This window comes from Salvia hispanica, chromosome 5 (assembly GCF_023119035.1).
Source record: "Salvia hispanica cultivar TCC Black 2014 chromosome 5, UniMelb_Shisp_WGS_1.0, whole genome shotgun sequence".
NCBI classification, from domain to species: Eukaryota; Viridiplantae; Streptophyta; class Magnoliopsida; order Lamiales; family Lamiaceae; genus Salvia; species Salvia hispanica.
This window is the reverse complement of record NC_062969.1, coordinates 6,071,859-6,091,852: the sequence shown is the minus strand read 5'-3', so window position 1 is coordinate 6,091,852 and position 19,994 is coordinate 6,071,859. Positions and strand designations below refer to the sequence as shown.

The 19,994-nt window shown below is 34.6% G+C and overlaps 3 protein-coding genes across 3 annotated transcripts; 1 reads left to right on the top strand and 2 right to left on the bottom strand.

The window, feature by feature from the left end:
* Window positions 1-2,616: 2,616 nt before the first annotated feature.
* On the top strand, window positions 2,617-4,245 carry LOC125188872 (zinc finger protein CONSTANS-LIKE 5-like). The gene is made up of 2 exons (XM_048085939.1): window positions 2,617-3,558; window positions 3,655-4,245. Exons 1-2 carry the CDS (start codon window positions 2,797-2,799, stop codon window positions 4,003-4,005), a joined length of 1,113 nt encoding a protein of 370 aa, XP_047941896.1. The 5' UTR covers window positions 2,617-2,796; the 3' UTR covers window positions 4,006-4,245.
* A 3,452-nt stretch (window positions 4,246-7,697) lies between these two features.
* LOC125187545 (protein GLUTAMINE DUMPER 5-like) lies at window positions 7,698-8,272 on the bottom strand. The gene has a single exon (XM_048084156.1). It carries the CDS (start codon window positions 8,196-8,198, stop codon window positions 7,893-7,895), a length of 306 nt encoding a protein of 101 aa, XP_047940113.1. The 5' UTR covers window positions 8,199-8,272; the 3' UTR covers window positions 7,698-7,892.
* A 3,637-nt stretch (window positions 8,273-11,909) lies between these two features.
* Window positions 11,910-19,316, bottom strand: LOC125187544 (diacylglycerol kinase 4-like). The gene is made up of 12 exons (XM_048084155.1): window positions 18,782-19,316; window positions 17,258-17,380; window positions 16,991-17,128; window positions 16,825-16,910; window positions 16,083-16,170; window positions 14,161-14,236; window positions 13,993-14,075; window positions 13,626-13,696; window positions 13,374-13,451; window positions 13,100-13,187; window positions 12,484-12,600; window positions 11,910-12,309 (listed from the first exon to the last, which is right to left on the bottom strand). Exons 1-12 carry the CDS (start codon window positions 19,127-19,129, stop codon window positions 12,151-12,153), a joined length of 1,455 nt encoding a protein of 484 aa, XP_047940112.1. The 5' UTR covers window positions 19,130-19,316; the 3' UTR covers window positions 11,910-12,150.
* Between the last annotated feature and the right edge of the window lie 678 nt (window positions 19,317-19,994).

The following is a 19,994-nucleotide window of genomic DNA, read 5'->3' as shown; positions in this document are numbered from 1 at the left end:
GGAAAATTCATTAATTTTATTTTTTAAAAAAAGTACATTAACTAAAAATAAAAAAAATTGCATAATAAAAAAAAATCCGGGCTTCCACACACGAGCCACCGCCCCACTCTACTCCTCACTAATTTATTTAAAAAAGACATAAAAAAATGTTAGTATGCCTTGAATCCGTTATAGTTTGCCACTCTACTCCTCACTAATTTATTTAAAAAATACATAAAAAATACATAAAAAAATGTTTTTGTTTTAGGTCTTAATTTTGTATTGGGCTAGTTGTTGTTGTCCATCGCTACAGAAATTTAGAGATAGAGAAAATCGCGTTTATAGTTTTTCAAAAATAAAAAAAAGAATAAAAAAAAATTAAAAAAAAGAATTAAATTTTTTTTTAAAAGAATTAAAAAAAGAATTAAAAAAAATTAAAAAATAGCGTTGGCCGATCGCTGGCCGATCGGGCCGCCACAATGGCGGCTAGCCGATCGGCCAATAACGCTTCGGCCAATGACGAGCGATCGGCCAGCCCACACCGATCCGCTCGCCGATTTCGTCCTCGCCGATTGCAATGGTTCGGCTAGCCGATCGGCTAGCGCGACGAATCGGCTAGCCGGTCGCTAGCCGACCATTGCGGATGCTCTTATACTGGACCCTTCGAAGATAAATGTTGATTTAAATGCTAATGGTTCTATAGCGTAGTTTTCTACTATATATTTTGATAGATTGAACTATTTGAACATATTATATTTTACTATGTAATATTAAGTGACTTAAATATGCAATACGGACAACTCATTTTCAGCCAAAACTTAATTTATTGATTTATCTTTTTTTATATTAATTTGCATTTTAAAATTTGAATTGCGGAAAGTAATAAAATTGCAATTAATAAGCCACAAATTAAAATTATGTAAAAAAACGAGTACAATAAAAGTACCAAAAAATTATATTTTGATAGATTGAACGATTTGAACATATTATATTTTACTATTTAATATCCTAAACAAACGAGTACGATAAAAGTACCAAAAATTTAAAAACACATTATTTAAATAACAAATTACGGTTTCAAACTATTTTGGAGCAGCTTGCGCCAAGCAGCATTTGAAATTGAAAGCAATTAAATTATTAAATATAAGAATAAAAATTTGTAAGAAAAAAAATGGATTGTGGCCTCCGCGACATGCAACAGGGTCGTAAAAACAGCTGTGTTTTGCGACCGGGAATTTATCAGCCATACAATAGGGCCGCAAACGCGTCATATTTTGCAGTCTTGTTGTGAATGACCGAAACAATACACTATAGTTGTTTAAATAGTGTTTGTTACTGTGTTATGCGGCCGAGAATTTATCAGCCATACTGATTTTGCATTCTTGTTGTGAATGACCAAAACAACGTAAGTACTACTTGTTTAAATAATGTATACATAATACATGGATATATTCTGAAAATAAAGGAAAGGTGGAACTTTTTGTAACATTTAAGAGATGAAAATTCATGATCTGTCCTTTTTGCAGGGAAAAAAGTTATGAGTTTTGTAAAGGAAAAAATGCATTTGTTGTGATGTTAATAAAGAAAATGTGTTACTAAAAGATGTAAACTCACGGACTAGCAGTTTTCCCATTACAATCTACTTTCACGAAAATTTGTGACTAAATTAAAAAGTTCAATATGTTTATCTGTGTATAGAAAAAATTAAACAATTACTATAAAGATAAAAATAAAACTAAGGCTTCACTTTCTAATACGGAGTAAATCTCAGCTGAAAATAGTTGTATGTATACCCCCTAACACCGATAAATTCGAGATCCTAAACTATATAATTAGAGCGGTTATTATTGACAGCACTAGCTTGTTGCCACATACTCCCTCCGTTCCAAGAAAGATGACCTCTTTCTTGGGCGGCACAGGATTTTATGCAACTTTATTTTGTATGTTAAATAGAGAGAGTAAAACAAGAGAGGGGAGATAAAGTAGAGATAAAGAGATTTCTATTTTAAGTAATGGATCATCTTGGTTGGGACAAACTAAAAAGGAAAGTGTGTCATTTTTAATGGGACGTAGGGAATACATGTATAAGTGCATATGCCTCTCATCCCACCCATCTAGTCATCCTTCTTCACCGTCGCATTATTTTTTTTCATCATTCCACAATTCGTACATTCTTATTTCTCTAATCATCCATCACATTAATTTTACTATTCATTATTTTAATGTTGAATAATTGCAAAATTGTACTAATACACGAGAACAATATACATAGAGAAATGACTTCATTAAAAACATTTAAAATTACACATCTTAAAAATCATAAAAAGTAAAAATTTAATATCCTAAATCTTGAGGAGTGTTGTGCATCTAAAGTTCCCTCTCCTACTTTGTAAATAGGAGCTATGCCTATGCGTGACATTCAGATGGTCAGGCACAGCTGGCACACTGAAGCCTACGAGCAAATTAACAATCGACATACTTAAAATAGAAACAAAAAAGTTGATCTCATCCAATACACATTAAAATCATTATTTAAACACCATCTTTATAAGCGATAAGTATAGAAGCCAATTTGATTGTTCAAATCGGTGGGGCCTACGTCGGTACAGACAATTGACAACTACTCTCTCTCAATTATCATCATCTCGAATATCAAGACACCTTTTTCGCGGCTCATACCCATCCACGTGTCCCCCCCAGTTTCTCTCTCCTCACCACAGCTTAGATACAGATTTACACACTCCCAATTTAGGTATCTACACCACTTGTCACGCCTACTCATCAATTTTTGATACACAGATAATCGAAATCAAACCAATGGGAGTCACGCTAGATGCGGTTGAAGGCGTCAGGTGTTTTCCGGCGGGGTGGAATGCGGCGGCGAAGCCGTGCGACTTTTGCAAGTCTGCGGCGGCGCTGCTGTTCTGCCGCGCGCACTCCGCCTTCATGTGCATGGCGTGCGACGCCAAGCTCCACGACGCGACGCCGGAGAGCCACGGGAGAGTGTGGATGTGCGACGTCTGCGAGCAGGCGCCCGCCGCCCTCACCTGCAAGGCCGACGCCGCCGCCCTCTGCGCCACCTGCGACCGCGACATCCACTCCGCCAATCCCCTCGCGCAGCGCCACGACCGTGCCGCGGTGCTTCCCTTCTACGCCACCGCCGAGTCCCAACTGATGAAGTCGACCACCGCCATCTTCGACGACGCTCCGGTCGCCGATTCGATCGGCAATCGGAAATTGGGCGATTGTATCGCCGATTCGATCAGCAATCGGAAATTAGACGATTACATCGCCGATTCGTGGATCTCAACAAACCCGATCGTTCCAACCAAACTCCCGCCGGCGCCGGGTTTGAAACCGGTGGAATTCCTATTCGCCGATTCCGATTTTGACAGTTACCGAATTTGCTCACAGCCTTACGGTGACAGTCTCGTCCCCGTACAAACAACCGCGGCACCGCCGCTTTCAGCTCAATTATCTCACCAACAATCACCGGTTAATCGGTTCGAGATCGACTTCACGAGATCCAACATCACCTCCTACAGCAACAGCTACACCGCCGCATCTCTCAGCCACAGCGTAATCACTCCTTCACACCTCTTATCCCTAATTTAAACGATCGAATCCCAATTCTAGACAATCAATTGACCTAATTATTCATCTCAAAATCTCCAGGTTTCGTCATCGTCAATGGAGGTCGGCTTTGTGCCAGACGGAAACGCGGAAACATCTTATCCTTTCACCTTGAGCTCAATCTCCGATCCGATCGCGAATCACGTAACGCCGGCGGCCGGAATGGACAGAGAAGCCAGAGTATTACGGTATAAGGAGAAGAGGAAAAATAGGAAATTCGAGAAGACGATCCGTTACACATCAAGGAAGGCGTACGCAGAAACGCGGCCGAGAGTTAAAGGCAGATTTGCAAAGAGAAGCGATACGGAGGCTGAAATCGACGGAATTCTCAGCTTCGTCTCCGGCAATCTTATCGCTGGTGCAGGTTACGGCATCGTCCCGACGTCGTTTTGAGAGATGAATCGACGCATTTCTAGTGATAGTGATTTCCGATTATCTGTCCAATAATTAAAAGGCAGATTTTTTGGAAATTAATTTAATCTCGTTTTGTATTGAAACTCTCTGCTCTACCGAAAAGCCCAGCTACTTTTTGTTGAATGTGGGTTTTTCTGTTTTCTTTTCTTTTAATTAAGTACTCCTAATAAACAAGTTGTTTAGTTATAATTGACCTTTGAAATAGATTTGGCTTTTCGATTTCAGTGTCTCAAGATTGACTCGATCAATAGAATGATAGGAATATTGCTAAATTTATTTCTATATATAGCAATTAGCTATATGAAGATAAGATCTCACGTGTTATTGTTGGCAGGGTGGCTACTGGAATGGCCAGATGGACTAAGTCTATCTGTATCTGGAGTTTGATTGGTTGGGGGCTCTTTTTTTCCAAAATTAATTAAAAATAATCGGATAACTTTGAAACTGAAATAAATATAAATTGCTATTGGGTGTATTTATCATGTTTTTTTTGGAAGCCTTGATCATGAGCTAACGGTTGAGAATGGATTTTAATGGCATACTACGGGGTGTTCGGTTGGCAAGACTAAATCTCACGATTAAATATGTATCATGTTTAGTTTATAAGATTGACCTCATAATTTAATCCTAGATGGATAATCTCGTGATTATTAGTCATAGCCTCCCCCGTCCAACTAAATTAATTTTACAACTTAATCTTAGATGGATAGTCTCATGATAATTAGTCATGACAACCGAACGCCACCACCTACTAATATAAATCCATCGGTACAGGATTTTGAAATTAGATCAGCAGTAGTAAGGACGATACTACTAATATAAATTCACCGTCATGAGATTTAGAAATTAGATCAGTAGTAGCAAGGACGATTCTAGCCGAGGTTGGGGGAGGAGGATTGATCGATTCTACGGCTGACTCATGAGTACGCATGGGCAGACACATGGTTTTTGTTTGATAGGGACAAAGATGAAAAAATAATGAAAAATAATATCACGAATAAAATTGCTCATAATTTCCTTCTTCCTCATAACTCATTGTTGACTTGTCGCTTGTAGTGTCCGACTTTCATGGCCGCAAGCACCCATGACTTACCAATAATACTAGTATTTCTTAAAAAATACAAATTCTTTTGCTGTTGACTAACACGTCTTGTTAATTTAAATAACTTACATCATGTCCAAATTATAGAAAATGAAACAAATTCTTATTCTAGAACTATCGGGAAAGTCTTTAAAAAATGAGTGGGAAACTCCTTTAGCTAATTGGATTAATGTATGTGTGATGTGTGTGAAAATAATATGAATTTTCAGTTGCATTTTACAAATTAGGTTACATCTAATTAACATCATGCCATGATGTTTGTAACTTTGTATATATATTCTAGTAGCATAACTACCAAAACAATTTTTGTGCTAAAATAACTAAATATTAAAGTTAAAATTCTTTGAATTAGATTGCATCGATCTGACCTGATTTATATTTAGTAAATTGTCATATTTTACAGACGATATTTGTTCTTGGTTAGTGCTACTACTCAAATGATTATGCTATTAAGAACAGACATGTAGCAAATTTTGCGAAACATGGAGTAGTAGTTTTTATTTTTATTTCTGTTTATAGCTGGCATTTTTTTGATAATTGATTCATTCTATAAACTATAAAGCAATGTTGGAAGTCGAATGGTTGACCTTCCAAATTTGACCATTCTATAAAGTAGGAGTGCTAATTTTATTAGTGTTTTGTCAATGCAATAACGATAGATGATATAATATATAGTAGTATTACATATATTTCGAAAAAGATATATTTAATGATGGAAGTAGGTGCTGATCGAATACAAAGAAGCTACCCCCATTGTTCGCCTATCTCCTTTGATACAAGCCGACGTGTTGAAATTTAAAAGGGTAATGTGGATTACTAAAAGTTTGGCCAACTAAATCAACACTAACCAAATTTTTTAATCATTCTGTCCCACTATAAATATCGTGTATATTTATTTGATTATCTTTTTAAGTGCTCTGGTTTTTTAAAAAAAATTATACAAAAAGTTAATACCCACCAACTTTCACATTTTTTAAAATTCACATAGAGTTAAAGTGGATTAAAATTAAACCGATATTATATTCGCATAAGAAAATTTAAAAGTTTTCGTATTAAAATTCAGATAAGATATTATATTCGGTGAGTATTAAATTGGAGGGCCGCAAATTTTAGAGTCAAAATATATATGAAGAGTTTAGCCATTTAAATACTTGGGCAAAATTAAATCGAAAGCCCAATTATTATTTACCTATTGGAGCCCATCAAGTTTTACTATTACAGATATTTTTCAATGAGAACTAATTATTCAAGTAAATCATGTTTTGCCCTTCATTTCCTATTTCTTATTCATTGGAAAATTGGGGTGTAACAGATGCAGGTTAATTTGATCTTTCGTAATTTTGCATTCGTGTTCTTGATTAAAAATAGTAGGTCTGTTTTCAAATTTTTGGGAATTATTAAAGAATGTTTCTTGGCTATTTGTTTATTATTAAGACATTCAATAATAACATGAGAATACTAAATAGTAATAAAATAAATGTACACAAATTAAGAAAATTATAATTGTGTTGATCCTCATCCACACGAAATGAGCTAGTGACATTACGTTTACTTTATGTCATTATACATACCTACGATCACATTTGGAGGTGTATAAGTATTGGTCCATCCATATTTAAATACTCTATCGATTTATAATTATATATTGCATACAATAATAATAAGATTGTGTAAAATATTTAGATTTGAACTCGGCCACAACCACAAATAACTTTTTAGATCGAGATATCACAAAGTTAGCTTCAACGAATTTCTTTGGAAAAAGAGAGAGATTATCTAAACTTTATATGAGTAAGGAAATGTTATTGTCATTCCTTTATAGCAGCAATAATAAGAGCAACTTTAAATTTGGTTTTATCAGATATCAATTATTGAAGGAATATATGACCGTCATCTAAACACCCCTATCTATATATTACACAAATAATTTGTATGAATATTACATATTGTACAGTTAGAAATTGGATGAATGACATATATAATATATTAATCCGTAGGGCTCCAGGACTTCTAAAATGCTAGAAATATTTTGCTTATAATGCATAATTAATAAAATAAAACAATAATAATTAATTTGAAAGTTATGAATATAAATAAAATAAATTTGGTTTGATTTTCCCCCTTTGAGCCTTTATATATATATGAATATATTATGATTCGGCAGAGTTCAAAACATCCACGACTGACGAATATTCATACTATCTTTTTGAAAGTAGTGCCGATCAAATATCCAAAGGCCAAAGCATCTGCCAATAACAAGGAAATTTGCATTTTTGATTCATGGAATGATGCTCAAGTTTAAGTGGAAGAAGCAATAGTTATCAACTTTTGCTTAGCCATTAACGTCTATAGCCATTTGGGATCCTCCATTATTATAGTCCATCTTATATTTCATTTATTAATAGTAATTAACATTTGTATAGTAAAATTATTTTTGTAGACCAAAGGAATAATCAATAGTCACTTATTTGAAAGTCCGGAAGAAATTATATCAAAATAACAAAATTTAAGTAGGTGGCACCACATTTATGTGTGTTGACATGCTGTGAACTATCAACATTATATTTGGTGATATCAGAATTCAATAGTCACATAAAGTTTGCAATAACCGAACATAGGAGTACAATATAGTACTAGAACTACTTACAAAATTAGTGTGTGTAATTAAAGACAATAAATTACATGTAATTCTTGAAAAAAGTAGTATTTATATTTTTACATGGGTGGAGCTGAATGTACAACAATTCCTTAATCCATTTATATGTCAGTGAATGTGAATGTTTTGTTGACTAGTTTTAGTGCACGGAGTTGCCAAGAAAGTTGGGTTATCCTCTCCAGCCATTATCACCAGGTACTTCTCCTCCACCACCACCGCCGCCTCCTTTTCGCCAGTCTGTGATTCAACGACGCTCCTTCTTTGGCGGTGGTCGTTGTTGAGCTTCCAGTAGGAGCAGCCTAAGACCAAGAGAGCAAAGGCTATGAGGCCAAGCATGGCTGCCAACCCGCAGAATAGGTACGGCACCGGCGACTTCCATGACGGTGGCGCCGCTGCTTCTGCCGTCGACGCCATTTCCTTTTCTTTTTCTTTAATGTATATGTGAGGACACAATCACAGACCTGTTGATGATATATGTATCTTGCGGTGGTGGCGGAGAGGGAAAATACGTGAGCAGAGCTCGAGGTGCTCATTTATATAAGCTCATCCAATTATCCAAAGGCGAGAGGGATGGTTTTTTCTTCTTAATATGAGTATTATTTTTGGTGTACAAAATATCTCATTTCATCAATTATAATTTTTACTTATTATATCAACAATTTCTATATGACGTAACTAGAGATGTTAATCTTAATCTTATATATTTTGGTTCTTGCTGGCTATTAACAATAAAATTAATATATGATTTATTTAATGCATAATACTGAAAATTACTCGTATTTATAGAATACAACACATTTAATTGTTTCAATTCTAAAATATACTTATAACGTAATGACATATGTTAAGATTTAAGAATGATGTCTGATCATTCTTGAGTTATTAAATGATTTAAGGCATTGGCCTATAGGACATTGATATTGAAAATCTAATGTAATATTTGTAAAATTAAAATCAAACATAAATAGTAGTAATAAAATATTTTAAAATTCTGAATATTTTTTGTAATTTATTTAATATTTTTTAATTCACTTATACTTAAAATGAAACATAAGGTTAATATTTATGTGTAGTTATCTATATTATAAAATTTACTATTGTTAAATAAAACTGGAGAATAGACCATGGTTGCATCTAGATCCAAACTATTGGTCTGTTCATTCATATTGTGATTTTATTGGGTAAAAAATTCATCATCTTAACCTATATTCGGATTGATCCAAGAATTTCAAGCTGCTCTAATATTCTCTAGGTGTAATTATAAATATCCTTATTTAGAAGTAGCATAATTAACCTGAATTGAATTTACAGTACTTTGTGCTTGAATTTATAAGACAATTAATTATGGGCATAAGATGGAGTTTTCAATTAGGGTTGGCACGGTACGGTATATACCGCATCGAGAATGCCATACCGCATACCTTACCGCAAATTATGGTATGACTAAATGCCATACCTATACCTTACCGAATTTTTCGGTATACCGCATTGCGGTATACCGAAAATTCGGTATGTCAAAATTTGAAAACCTTTACCTTACCGATATTTCGGTATGCCGTACCGTGTTGCGGTATACCGCGGTATACCGCAAATCATACCTGTTTGATTTATAAAATATTGAAGAATTGAGATTTAGAATTAGGGCAGAATAATGAATTAATGATGGCTACTACTGCTTTACGAATTATGCCCCTAATCTTTCTTTAGTTTTAAAAATATAAATATTATAATTTTATAAATAATATATATATTAAAAAAATATATTTATTAACGGTATATACCGCAAAATTACGGTACCGTAATTTTGCAGTAAGTACATACTATAATTGCGGTATGATGCGGTATATCGCGGTATATGCAAAATCTATACCTTTACCGTACCTTAATCTACCGGTAAGGTATCATACCGTACCGAAAAGTGCGGTATACCGAAAATTCGGTATTTTCGGTATTTTTTCGGTATGGTAAGTGCGGTATTTCGGTATTTCGGTATGTTTTGTCAGCCCTATTTTCAATTGCTTTATAGTACTATGAAATTATATTTATATAACTCTGATACGTAAGATCTATAAATATCTATTGCGATATGACAAAAAAACAAATAGTTCGTGAAACGACAAATTTGAAGAACACGTAAATTATGGAATAAAGTTGTCACGATTTCTTCTATGCACGTAATTATTGATTATCGATTGGTTAGGACAATTAACAAACAGAAGATAGAAACTTTTGGTGTCGATGCAACTTAACACGTAATAAGTTAGTGCTTAATAGGACTTCACCTAACATTTTGTAAAGCTTTAATGTGCTTTTGCTTTTATCATTTTTTACGTTATTAAATTATCCTTTTTTAAGAACTACAAACATTATTTGGTTATTGAGATTGCCATCTTTTTGTTTCCACTTTAGATTTTTGTACTTACTTCTTTTTTCATTGACACGTCTTATTTATACGTTACAAGAAACAAACTACAGAATTGGTTTCCATGTTCTTTTCGATGGTATTTTTATTTTAGTAAAGAGTGAATTACATAAATGGTACGTGATCTTTTACTTTCACACATAAATGATATCTGATCTTTTTTTTATATTATTTTTGGTACCTATAAATCATATTTTTGATACCTGATGCATTTTGACCCCAAAATGCCCTCTAAACAAAAACATATTTCCATTTGTATCATTAAGGTTATTTTGGACATACAAAACTAAGTACCAAAAGTGATATTATAATTTCTTCACTCATTCTTCTCACTCTTTATACTATTATTATTAATCAATATTAAAATTATTATTTTGATATTAATTTATTTTTTTGATATCATTCAAATATACTTAAGTATAGTTATAGTTATAGTTATAAAAAAGAAAGAAGGAGAAACTAAAGAAGAAAAAAAGAAATAAGAAATGAATAAAAAAATAATCACAATTTTTGTATACTATTTAATGGAAATTTTCAAAAATATCCTCCATAACAAAATAATCAAGTTTGGTACCTAGGGTTATTTTTGTCACTGGGTACCAAAAACGATATAAAATAAAGATCAGGTACCATTTGTGTGCGAAAATGAAAGATCAGGTACCATTTATGTAGTTCACTCTTTAGTAAAACACATGCTACCTCCATCCACCGATAAACATCTGATTTTGTCATTTTCGTTTGTCCACCAATAAATATCATATTTACTTTTTTACTAGTATTATTAGTAATAACCACTATTTTTATCTCACTCACATTTCATTATACGACTCATCTTCCACTAACATTTTCTCCTCATTTTCTATTGAATTTCTTAAAATTTGTATCCGGTTAAAATTGGCCTTGTATTGATGGACGAAAGGATATGATAGTATGCATAAAAGTACACTATATTTCCTGAAATGAATACGAAAAATAGTAACAGGTGAAATAAAAGGTTCAAATGATATTTAAAACTAAAATATACTCACAAATACTACTCCGTATTAAAAAAAAAAAAGTATCCACACTTGCTATTTATTTCAATATTTCAAGAATGCTCTTTTACTCAAATAGTGACTTTAAAAAATAAACTTTCATTATCGAAACGACACACCACACGCCTAAACATAATACTTCTGGTCCATGTAACACTCTGACTCGTCACGTGAATTTCAAACTGGGGAAATTCTGAATCATGAGATTATAAGATCAAAGCTCATGAATTTTTTAACCAACTTTATACTGGTGGGAGATATCAAAATTCAGCTATACTAATAATTTTAGGCACCAATAATGTTACTCAAATATAGTACTACATGATAAATATCATCAAGGCATATTATTAGGACAATTATATATACAACTAATATCCAATGAGTTATTGCTCAATTTGCATAATTACGTGTACCACATGTATTGTGTATATACACGAACCCTGAATAGGCGGGACCTCATTTTTCGCCTTTCAAGAACCCATTTGATAAGATAGAGAAGTGACAAATATACATGCACGATTAATCACACAACCAAAAAGGCATTTGTATGTTTCCTTCTGGCCTCATCTTCACTTGCCTTATTCCGCTTCCTTTGTTTATCTTCACTAAATCTACATTAAGAAAAAAAGAATACAATACTGCTATATGTGAGAGAGAAAGAGAGGTATATGCACACAAAACCAGTTCTTCTTCGTTTCATTCAATCTTCATTCCACTTGGTTGGAGAGAATACATTTCAACATGAAAATAGAATTCAAAAGAGCAGTTATAAACACCTTCCCTCCAAAGAATAGATTAGATACAAGGTTAAAAGAGGGAATGAGCTGTACAACATTGAATTCATTGTGTATCAGAATAAATATTTGTCGAAATACCCCAGCAAACAATAGAAAACGTATGGTAGTCGATGCTAGTCTCCCTTGACCATAAGAGATTGATACTGTACACGTTTAATTTCCACAAATGTCGAAAAGTCCTTGTTCATGGGTTGCTTCCATGGTTCGCCATCAATCTGCATGTATGCCTCTGTCCATTCTCCACCTCTAAGCTCGAATCGAATAGCTGAAGCCTGAGTCATTAGGTCACGTGATAGTCAGTTTTTCTATCCAGTAAAAGGTGATCTATTCATATTCGTGCCATATGACGTGTGAGAACAATTATTTCAATCTTATCTGCCTTTGGTTATTACCAAGCACTATTATTCCTAGCTATGTAACAATAACTTGAATATAGTTGCTGCTACCTGTGTTATGTGCTTAGCAGAAATCAATTCTACCATAACCATTGAAGCATGCCATCCTTGTTTGAAACCGAAAACTTCTAGTAACCCATCATCGGCACTCGCCTCAACAAATCCTCTCTGTGCAATTTTTGTCAAGAGAAACAAGGTATCAGCATATGAGTTGTGCAATCAGATGCAATCAACTTGATTAAGTCCCTAATTTTGAAGTCTTTGGGTCGTAGAGACAGAAAGGTCGAAGTGCAAAACAGAGATACATACAGATTCTTGCTTCTAGGACAAACATAGTCAAACAGCTCTTTTATATAAAAATGAATAAGATATGCAAGATGTTGGTTTACTTGGTAATGTTCTACTTACAATATTTTGCAATGGAAGTTCTTTTAGATATGAAGCATTGGAGTATGATGTAAAAAAGAATATACAAAAGAAAAGATTCAAACGAATGTAAATATAGAGAAAGGACTTCCATGCAATGTCCTGAATCAATCAATTGCACAAAACTCACTGACATAGTGCATAAACTGCTTGACATCAACATGAAACAAGCGAAAAAATGAGTAACTTCGTCTCCATCATGTTAAGAAAAAAAAAGGTTATAGTGTGAAGTAATCCATACCTTCTCTAAATAGTCTGGCTTCAAATTGCCCCATGGATTTCTACCACTTCCGTAGCTAGGAAGATTTAGAGCAACAATAGACCTCACACTGTAATCCATGAAAATCATGTAAATGAAAACAAAATATTTTAAGAGCAGTCATTGAAAAAAAAAAACTGATTTAGTAGTGATACAGGACAGGAAGCACTCAGACCATGATTGTTGAACTACTTTCATGGTGTGACTAAGGAGAAGAAATTTAGATTTTATGAATATCTCAGCAAATAAACTGAACCTTGAAGGGACATGGACTTGCTCCCATTCGGAAGAATTGACCTTCTTAGCGTATATTCTCAAGATGTTCTTCAAACTCCTGCAAATTAAGATTTGAATTCAGTCCCTTTTAGAGAATGTATACTATGATATGTAGGAGCTATGTAGTCTTTATTGATTTGATTTGTCATAAGAGATAACAATTGGCAGTTGGCACTTAGCTACGAAAGGAACTTCAAGATTATCATGCTATATAACCAGAGTAGATTCTAACCTTAAACCAGGATCGCTGCTGCATGGTGTGAAGAACCATCCTTGCTTGCAACTGTAACCAGAGTAGATTAACTGCACCCAACAACACAGAAAAGAGCCATCACGAATAGAATCAATCGTGACAAAAATGAACTTAGCTTCAAAGAATGTTGACAACTTTCTGCAGAAACTGAATTCAAAAGGTTCAAAAAATTGTAGTAATATGAAATTCTACCAGGAATGCCAGTTGACCGTTAGCATTGCATAAGCGCCAATTAAGTTAAATAGTCCAAGACGAAGATATTTTGAATGTATTTTTGTAACACCTACAGTTATTACTAAGAGATAAGTATGTAAACGATATTTTACATGGGAAACACGTGTTGCACCTTATTTGAGATAGGACCTTGAGCAAGGTATGGTTTCTCATTACGTAAATGGTGGAAACCATAAGCGACCTGGGCATCCATTCCTACAACACAATAACATAACCAACATTTTTTACAAGTGAACAGCAAGAACTTAGCTCAAGAGAGAAAATGACTACAAATGCAGACCTATACTGAAATAATTATAGAAGACTCCTTGATAGCAATTAACCTGCTCTGGCAATTCTCCTTCAACTTCTAGTTCCTGCACTATGACTAAGTTTAAACAAAACAAAGAAAAGAAACTGCATTTCATTTGAAAAATATGATGCATTTGTCAGATTTCATTTCAATACTAAACTATTACTAGAATTTAGAATTTCATTCTTGCATGTGATTGAAATTATCTGTAGGTGAAGATAATATTCATTTTCCATTTGTGGACACCACCCCACGACAAACCCTTTATTTTTTACCCTTTATCAACTTAATCCACTCATCTAACGTTTCTTAAAACCCATGGTATAAAAAGTGATGAATCTTTCTCTGAGATGGAGGGAGAATCTTTTAGCAATATAGTATATAGTGAGGAAGCATTCAGTAAGATATTTGCTTCCGTTCTAATAAGATACTGCAAATTTGCTTCCAATATAAGAAAATTATCACTACGATCTAATCAATAATCTAAGGTAAACAAATATAAGACCTAAAATTAGAAATTTAGTCAAAAGTGTCCATGGATAACACACAGTTTTATGGAATTTAAGACATTTGTAAAACTCCTAGTAGAAATGAACCTATTGAGATACATAAAAGAGAAAGAACCTTGAGGCAATAGAAGGTTTTTTCTACTTTGGGGCACAAATACAATAATTTTGGGAACCTTTCTTTTATTTGCAAAAACAGTATAAAACGTGTTTGGGGCTCGCAGCTTTAAAGCCGCACTTAATATATGAGGGTTTAAACCAGCATCTGGTGTACGTGGATTTCAGTCCTGAGTCTGGTGGGCACGGCTTTACACCCATGTTTGATTGTATCACAAACTAAAGAAAACAGCTTTACTAGAAGAGTGTCCGTGGACTGCAATGTTATCGATCTCGTATGGCGGTTCGCCTAAAAACCGCCACATGGATATGGCGTATTAGTATGGCGGATATGGCGGTCAATAATTAAATAAATAAAATAATATTTATATATTTATATATAATTCAAAAATTAGAAAATACAGAGTAATAAAAATATGCCATCTAAAACTCTTAAAACAATTAATAAAGCATAAAATACAAATCTAACCTCCATGTTTCTAGCATAATGCCCCATTCCTAAATGCAATACACACGCAATGTTGTTAAATGGCGAATATGGCGGTGCTATGGCAGCGCCATGGTGCTTTGGCGTTTCCACCACCAAACACCATGCCATAGTGCCATGGCGCCACCATATCCGCTATTTGATAACACTGCTGTGGAGAACACAATTTTTTTATGGACTTTGGGTAATATAGCAAATATAGAGTAGAAAAAAGGCAGGGATCTCTAACCAATAACAAAATAAAACTATGAGAAAGTAGAATTATATCTGCAAAGATAGAAAAACAGAACATTTGCTTGTGCGACAAGAAATTACTAAAGTGTGTGTGTATATATGCCCTATTCTACAAAGTTATTCAGTATTATGATGAGAGACTAAGCCCAAGTGATAGACCATCTTTGTGTAACAACAGCATTCAGCCCAAGTGATAGACCTCCTTTGTGAACAACAGCATTCAGAGCTCAGAAGTGTTAGGTTTAAGGTGAGAACTCGTACTATCGTTCATATCAAGTTCATGGAAATTTAGGATGAAAAACATACAGACTCACAATAAATGTGATACTGAGAAATATATAAGCTCTTTTCAGGAATCATTTTTTGAGATTTTATAGTAGTGGATGTTGCTCTACAATGTGCATAGCAGCATAGGAGTAAAAAATAGAGTAAAATAATGAAAACCAACAGAAAATTTGTTAACCTAATACCTAAACCGCATGTCTGCTAACAAACAGCAGTCATAAAGTTTCCTGGCTAGAAAGCAAAGCTCAGTTCAAAATGAAAAACGAACTTCAGCAACAAACCTCATCAAGTGGGGTTTCTTCTGTTGGCTTGAGAGAATAAGGTATTTCCAACTCTTCGCCAGCTGGTTTAGATATCAAAATGTGCCAACTACACATAAGAGGTTATTATATCAACGGCCAAGGAAATATTGCTAAAACAAAAAAAGGAAGCATATTAAGATGACTAACCAGACAAGACATATCCACTTACTAATGCATGACAGACACACATAAACATATGAATCTCAAGATATACAAATCAATGCTTATATCAAGAGAGATATAAACAACATCGTCATATATACCACAAACTTTCACCCAACAAAACAGCAAGTACATGCAGCGGAAAATAGAAGGCAATTTCTACGAATTCAGATCATTAAATTCAACTGATAAAAGAAACCCCCATGAGGCCACTGTGATGCCTCACTGTTTTAGTTTCTACGCTGCAGCCTTAACGCTCTATTATAGTTTGAACTGAAATCCTTACCTTTACCTTGCAATTGCATTTAAGATAAAAGAATCATATTTCCAATACGCTAATGCCACTGAAGGTGCAATATCCTCTGGTACACCTTCCCCCCACCACAACCCAACTAAAAAATAAAAGGTCTGGGTCATTGTCGTAGTTGCATAATAAATTACCTAGTCATACCCAGATGCTTTTTGTGCAAGTGTTTACAGCATTTAACTGATGAACTGATGTAAATAAGAGTATCATCTGGCATAAAACATATACAGGGGAGCAAATTAAGGACATCACCTATCCAGACGAGCTATGGGACCTTGGGTAACCTTGTCCAGGGTTCTTTTAACTGCTGTTTTCCAATTAAAAGGAAATGAGCCGCCCTGAAAATATGGACACGGAAGATAAGTTCATAGCATATTAGACAGAAAGAGTACCAAGTTAATGCAGATGAAAAGATTACCCAACCAAAACTCCTCGATAAGTCATTTCCAGTGCCAAGTGGAAGAATTCCAGTTGGTGGAAGCGGCAGTCTGAGTTGACTGTTAAGTTCTCCAACACAGCCAAGGACCCAGCCAACAGTTCCATCACCTCCTGCTACCTATCAAAAACCATATTCAGTATGGTCCTCAGTGTAAATTTCATCATAAGCACAAAAAATCAAATATGCTAATATTGAAGACTGGTGTAATAATATAGATTAACAGATAATACAGCATAGGAAATATACCACGATTCTGAGGTTATCACGGATATGTTTTGCACAGGTGTCACCAAGAGCAGAAAACTTTTCCAAGCAAGATAACCCATACTGAACAAATTCATGAGGCTTGACAGATGAAAGATCAAAAACCTGATGAATTGATGGAAAAGAAAAAAAAAAAACATTACACCTCCAAGTGGACTTGAATGATGATACAACTTTTACAGCATATATACAGGGGGCCTTACATATTAGACAAAGAAAATACTTTTACTCATTTATCTACAAATGAATCCATAAGTCAGAAGTCAAACCATCTAATTTCTTACTAAATCTGAAATCTACAAACCTAAGCTCTACGACCTCACTCTAGCATATCACATGTACTGCAACACATTAGCCATTTTTTTGTTATGTTTACCCTAGCTTCAGCAATTGATTCCTTAAACTATGGCTTGAGAAGTGGCAGAAAAGGAACACTAATTACGAAACAAATAGCCTTAGATGGATAGCACTGAAGTGATATGATATAACGAATTGTCAACAAGTACATATATGACGAGCATTAAGAAAGGCCACATGAATATTACAGTTATATGCTACAATCTCTCATTAGTCTTTGACAATATAAAAATCTACCATTCTCATATAAAGTCACCAGTGCATGTATACAATACTATCAAGCAAAATTTTCATAGACTCATAGTACATATATTTCGTATATCTGTTTATCAGAATTAGATATGCACAAGGTAAAAGTTTGTCCCATAGCATGGAACTCAAAATATACTTATATAGTGAGTTCCAATAATCAGGGACGGATGCAGCTCATAGCTAGCATGGGCAAATGCCCCACCTCAAATTTCATCACATATCTATAAAATATACATTATAAAATTAATTTGTTGCAATTTCTAACTATTTGCCCCTCTTGAAACTCTTAAAATTTATCTATGTATAATTTTGCCCCTCTTTATATAAATTCCTGGCTCCGTCCCTGCCAATAATAATCAAGATTCAAGACAGAGATACAGTTTCAGCTTTTGTTTCTCTCTCGCTGTAGTTCACAATCTAAAATTCTAAAGTTTAATTGCTGATAGGATGTTGAAGAGTTTTTAAAGCTATACAACCCCACACTAACCCACCTCAGAGGAAATTTTACAATCCAGAAGAACACACTTACAATATGAACAATATGAATAATATTTTATCATCCCCATAATAAAGATATGTAGAAAAAAGTCCCCATCAGAAATTTGAAATTCAGAAACAAACAACATTATAAGTAGCTCCTAGATACTGCACAAGATCAGCCATATAGCTTCATATACATGTACTATCTGCTTGATTATGAGCATATCGCCATCATTTACATAGTAGCAATCGGAATAATCCACATAATATAGCATCTAAAATAAACACAAGCACAAAGAAATCTCCTAATGTCAGCAATCTCACGTAAGAAACGTACAAAAAACAATAATCCACATTAATGCAAACAGTTCCTGCACTTGAAAAAAAGCAGAATTCATAAATGCGACGTCAGGGGACCTGTTCCTCGCTCATGAGATCCTGGAGTCGGGCCTTGAGCTCGGGACCGAGGCGTCCGCCGCTCTTGGGGTTGATGAAGACGACGAGCGGGCACTCAGGCGGCTCTGCGGCTTCGGCATCCTTGGCCTTATTCGACTCGTAGAGCTGGAGCACGACGGCGGCTTCGGCGTCCTTGGCTCGGATCGCCTCCATCACGGCGACCCTGAGGTACTCCGGCATTGTGATCTTCCGCTTGAGCTCCTCCCTGTGGATTCGAACGCCGGAAATCGAGCAGCCGCGTATCGATTCGATCATGGACGACGACCGGGCAGGCGCGGAGTTCCGGGTCGGCGTTCCAGGAGCCTCCATCCGCGACAGTGTGAGACTAAATTCCGGCGACGGCGACGGCGAATTAACGAGCAAACACGTCGCTTTCGTGCGCGGTGTTTGGGGGTTATGCGATTGGGTTTGGGAATTGGGTTAAATTAACTGTAACGGACAAACATAAACCCACTTTCGCTCTCATATTATCTCAACTTTTTTTTATCAAAAATGGTTTAATTTGAAAATTCTATGATCAATATAATTTCTAGTAATTTGAAAATCATTATATACACCATTTAATAAAACATACTAATAATTTCCTACATTTAATTATGTCCATTTTTGTCACTTTTAAATAATCTCTTCAATCAAGTGTATTTATTTAATATTAATGCACGTTATAATGTCAGATACATAGAGTATTGTAATTGATAAAATAATAGGAAAGTGAAAGATTCAAAGTGTGGAAAACGAGTGATTAGGCTGGTTTGTTGCCTGTTGTGCTCTGGCAATGTTTGTTTAATTGTGGAAAATGTGGATATGTTGTATTGTAGATAATTGCTTTGCAAGGAAAGAATATGGGTAATGTTATTTGCCCACTTTAATTATCTATCTGTGGAGTGGAACATGGAGTAGGTATATTTTGTGTTTTTCTAAGGGTGTATGTCATATAACCACATGCAAACCAACCACCCTAACTTTAATAATATGTTGCCCAATCAAATTACATGGTACTATATTCTCTATTTATCAATAATGTACTCTCTCCCTCTTTCCCATTAAAAGTAAAATAACACTATTTTTCAACATGAAATTTCATATAGTAGTATCTCCGTCCAAAAAAAAATAGACAAAGTTGTAAATGACACGAGTTTTAATACGCATTGGTAAAATAAAAGAGATTGAGAGA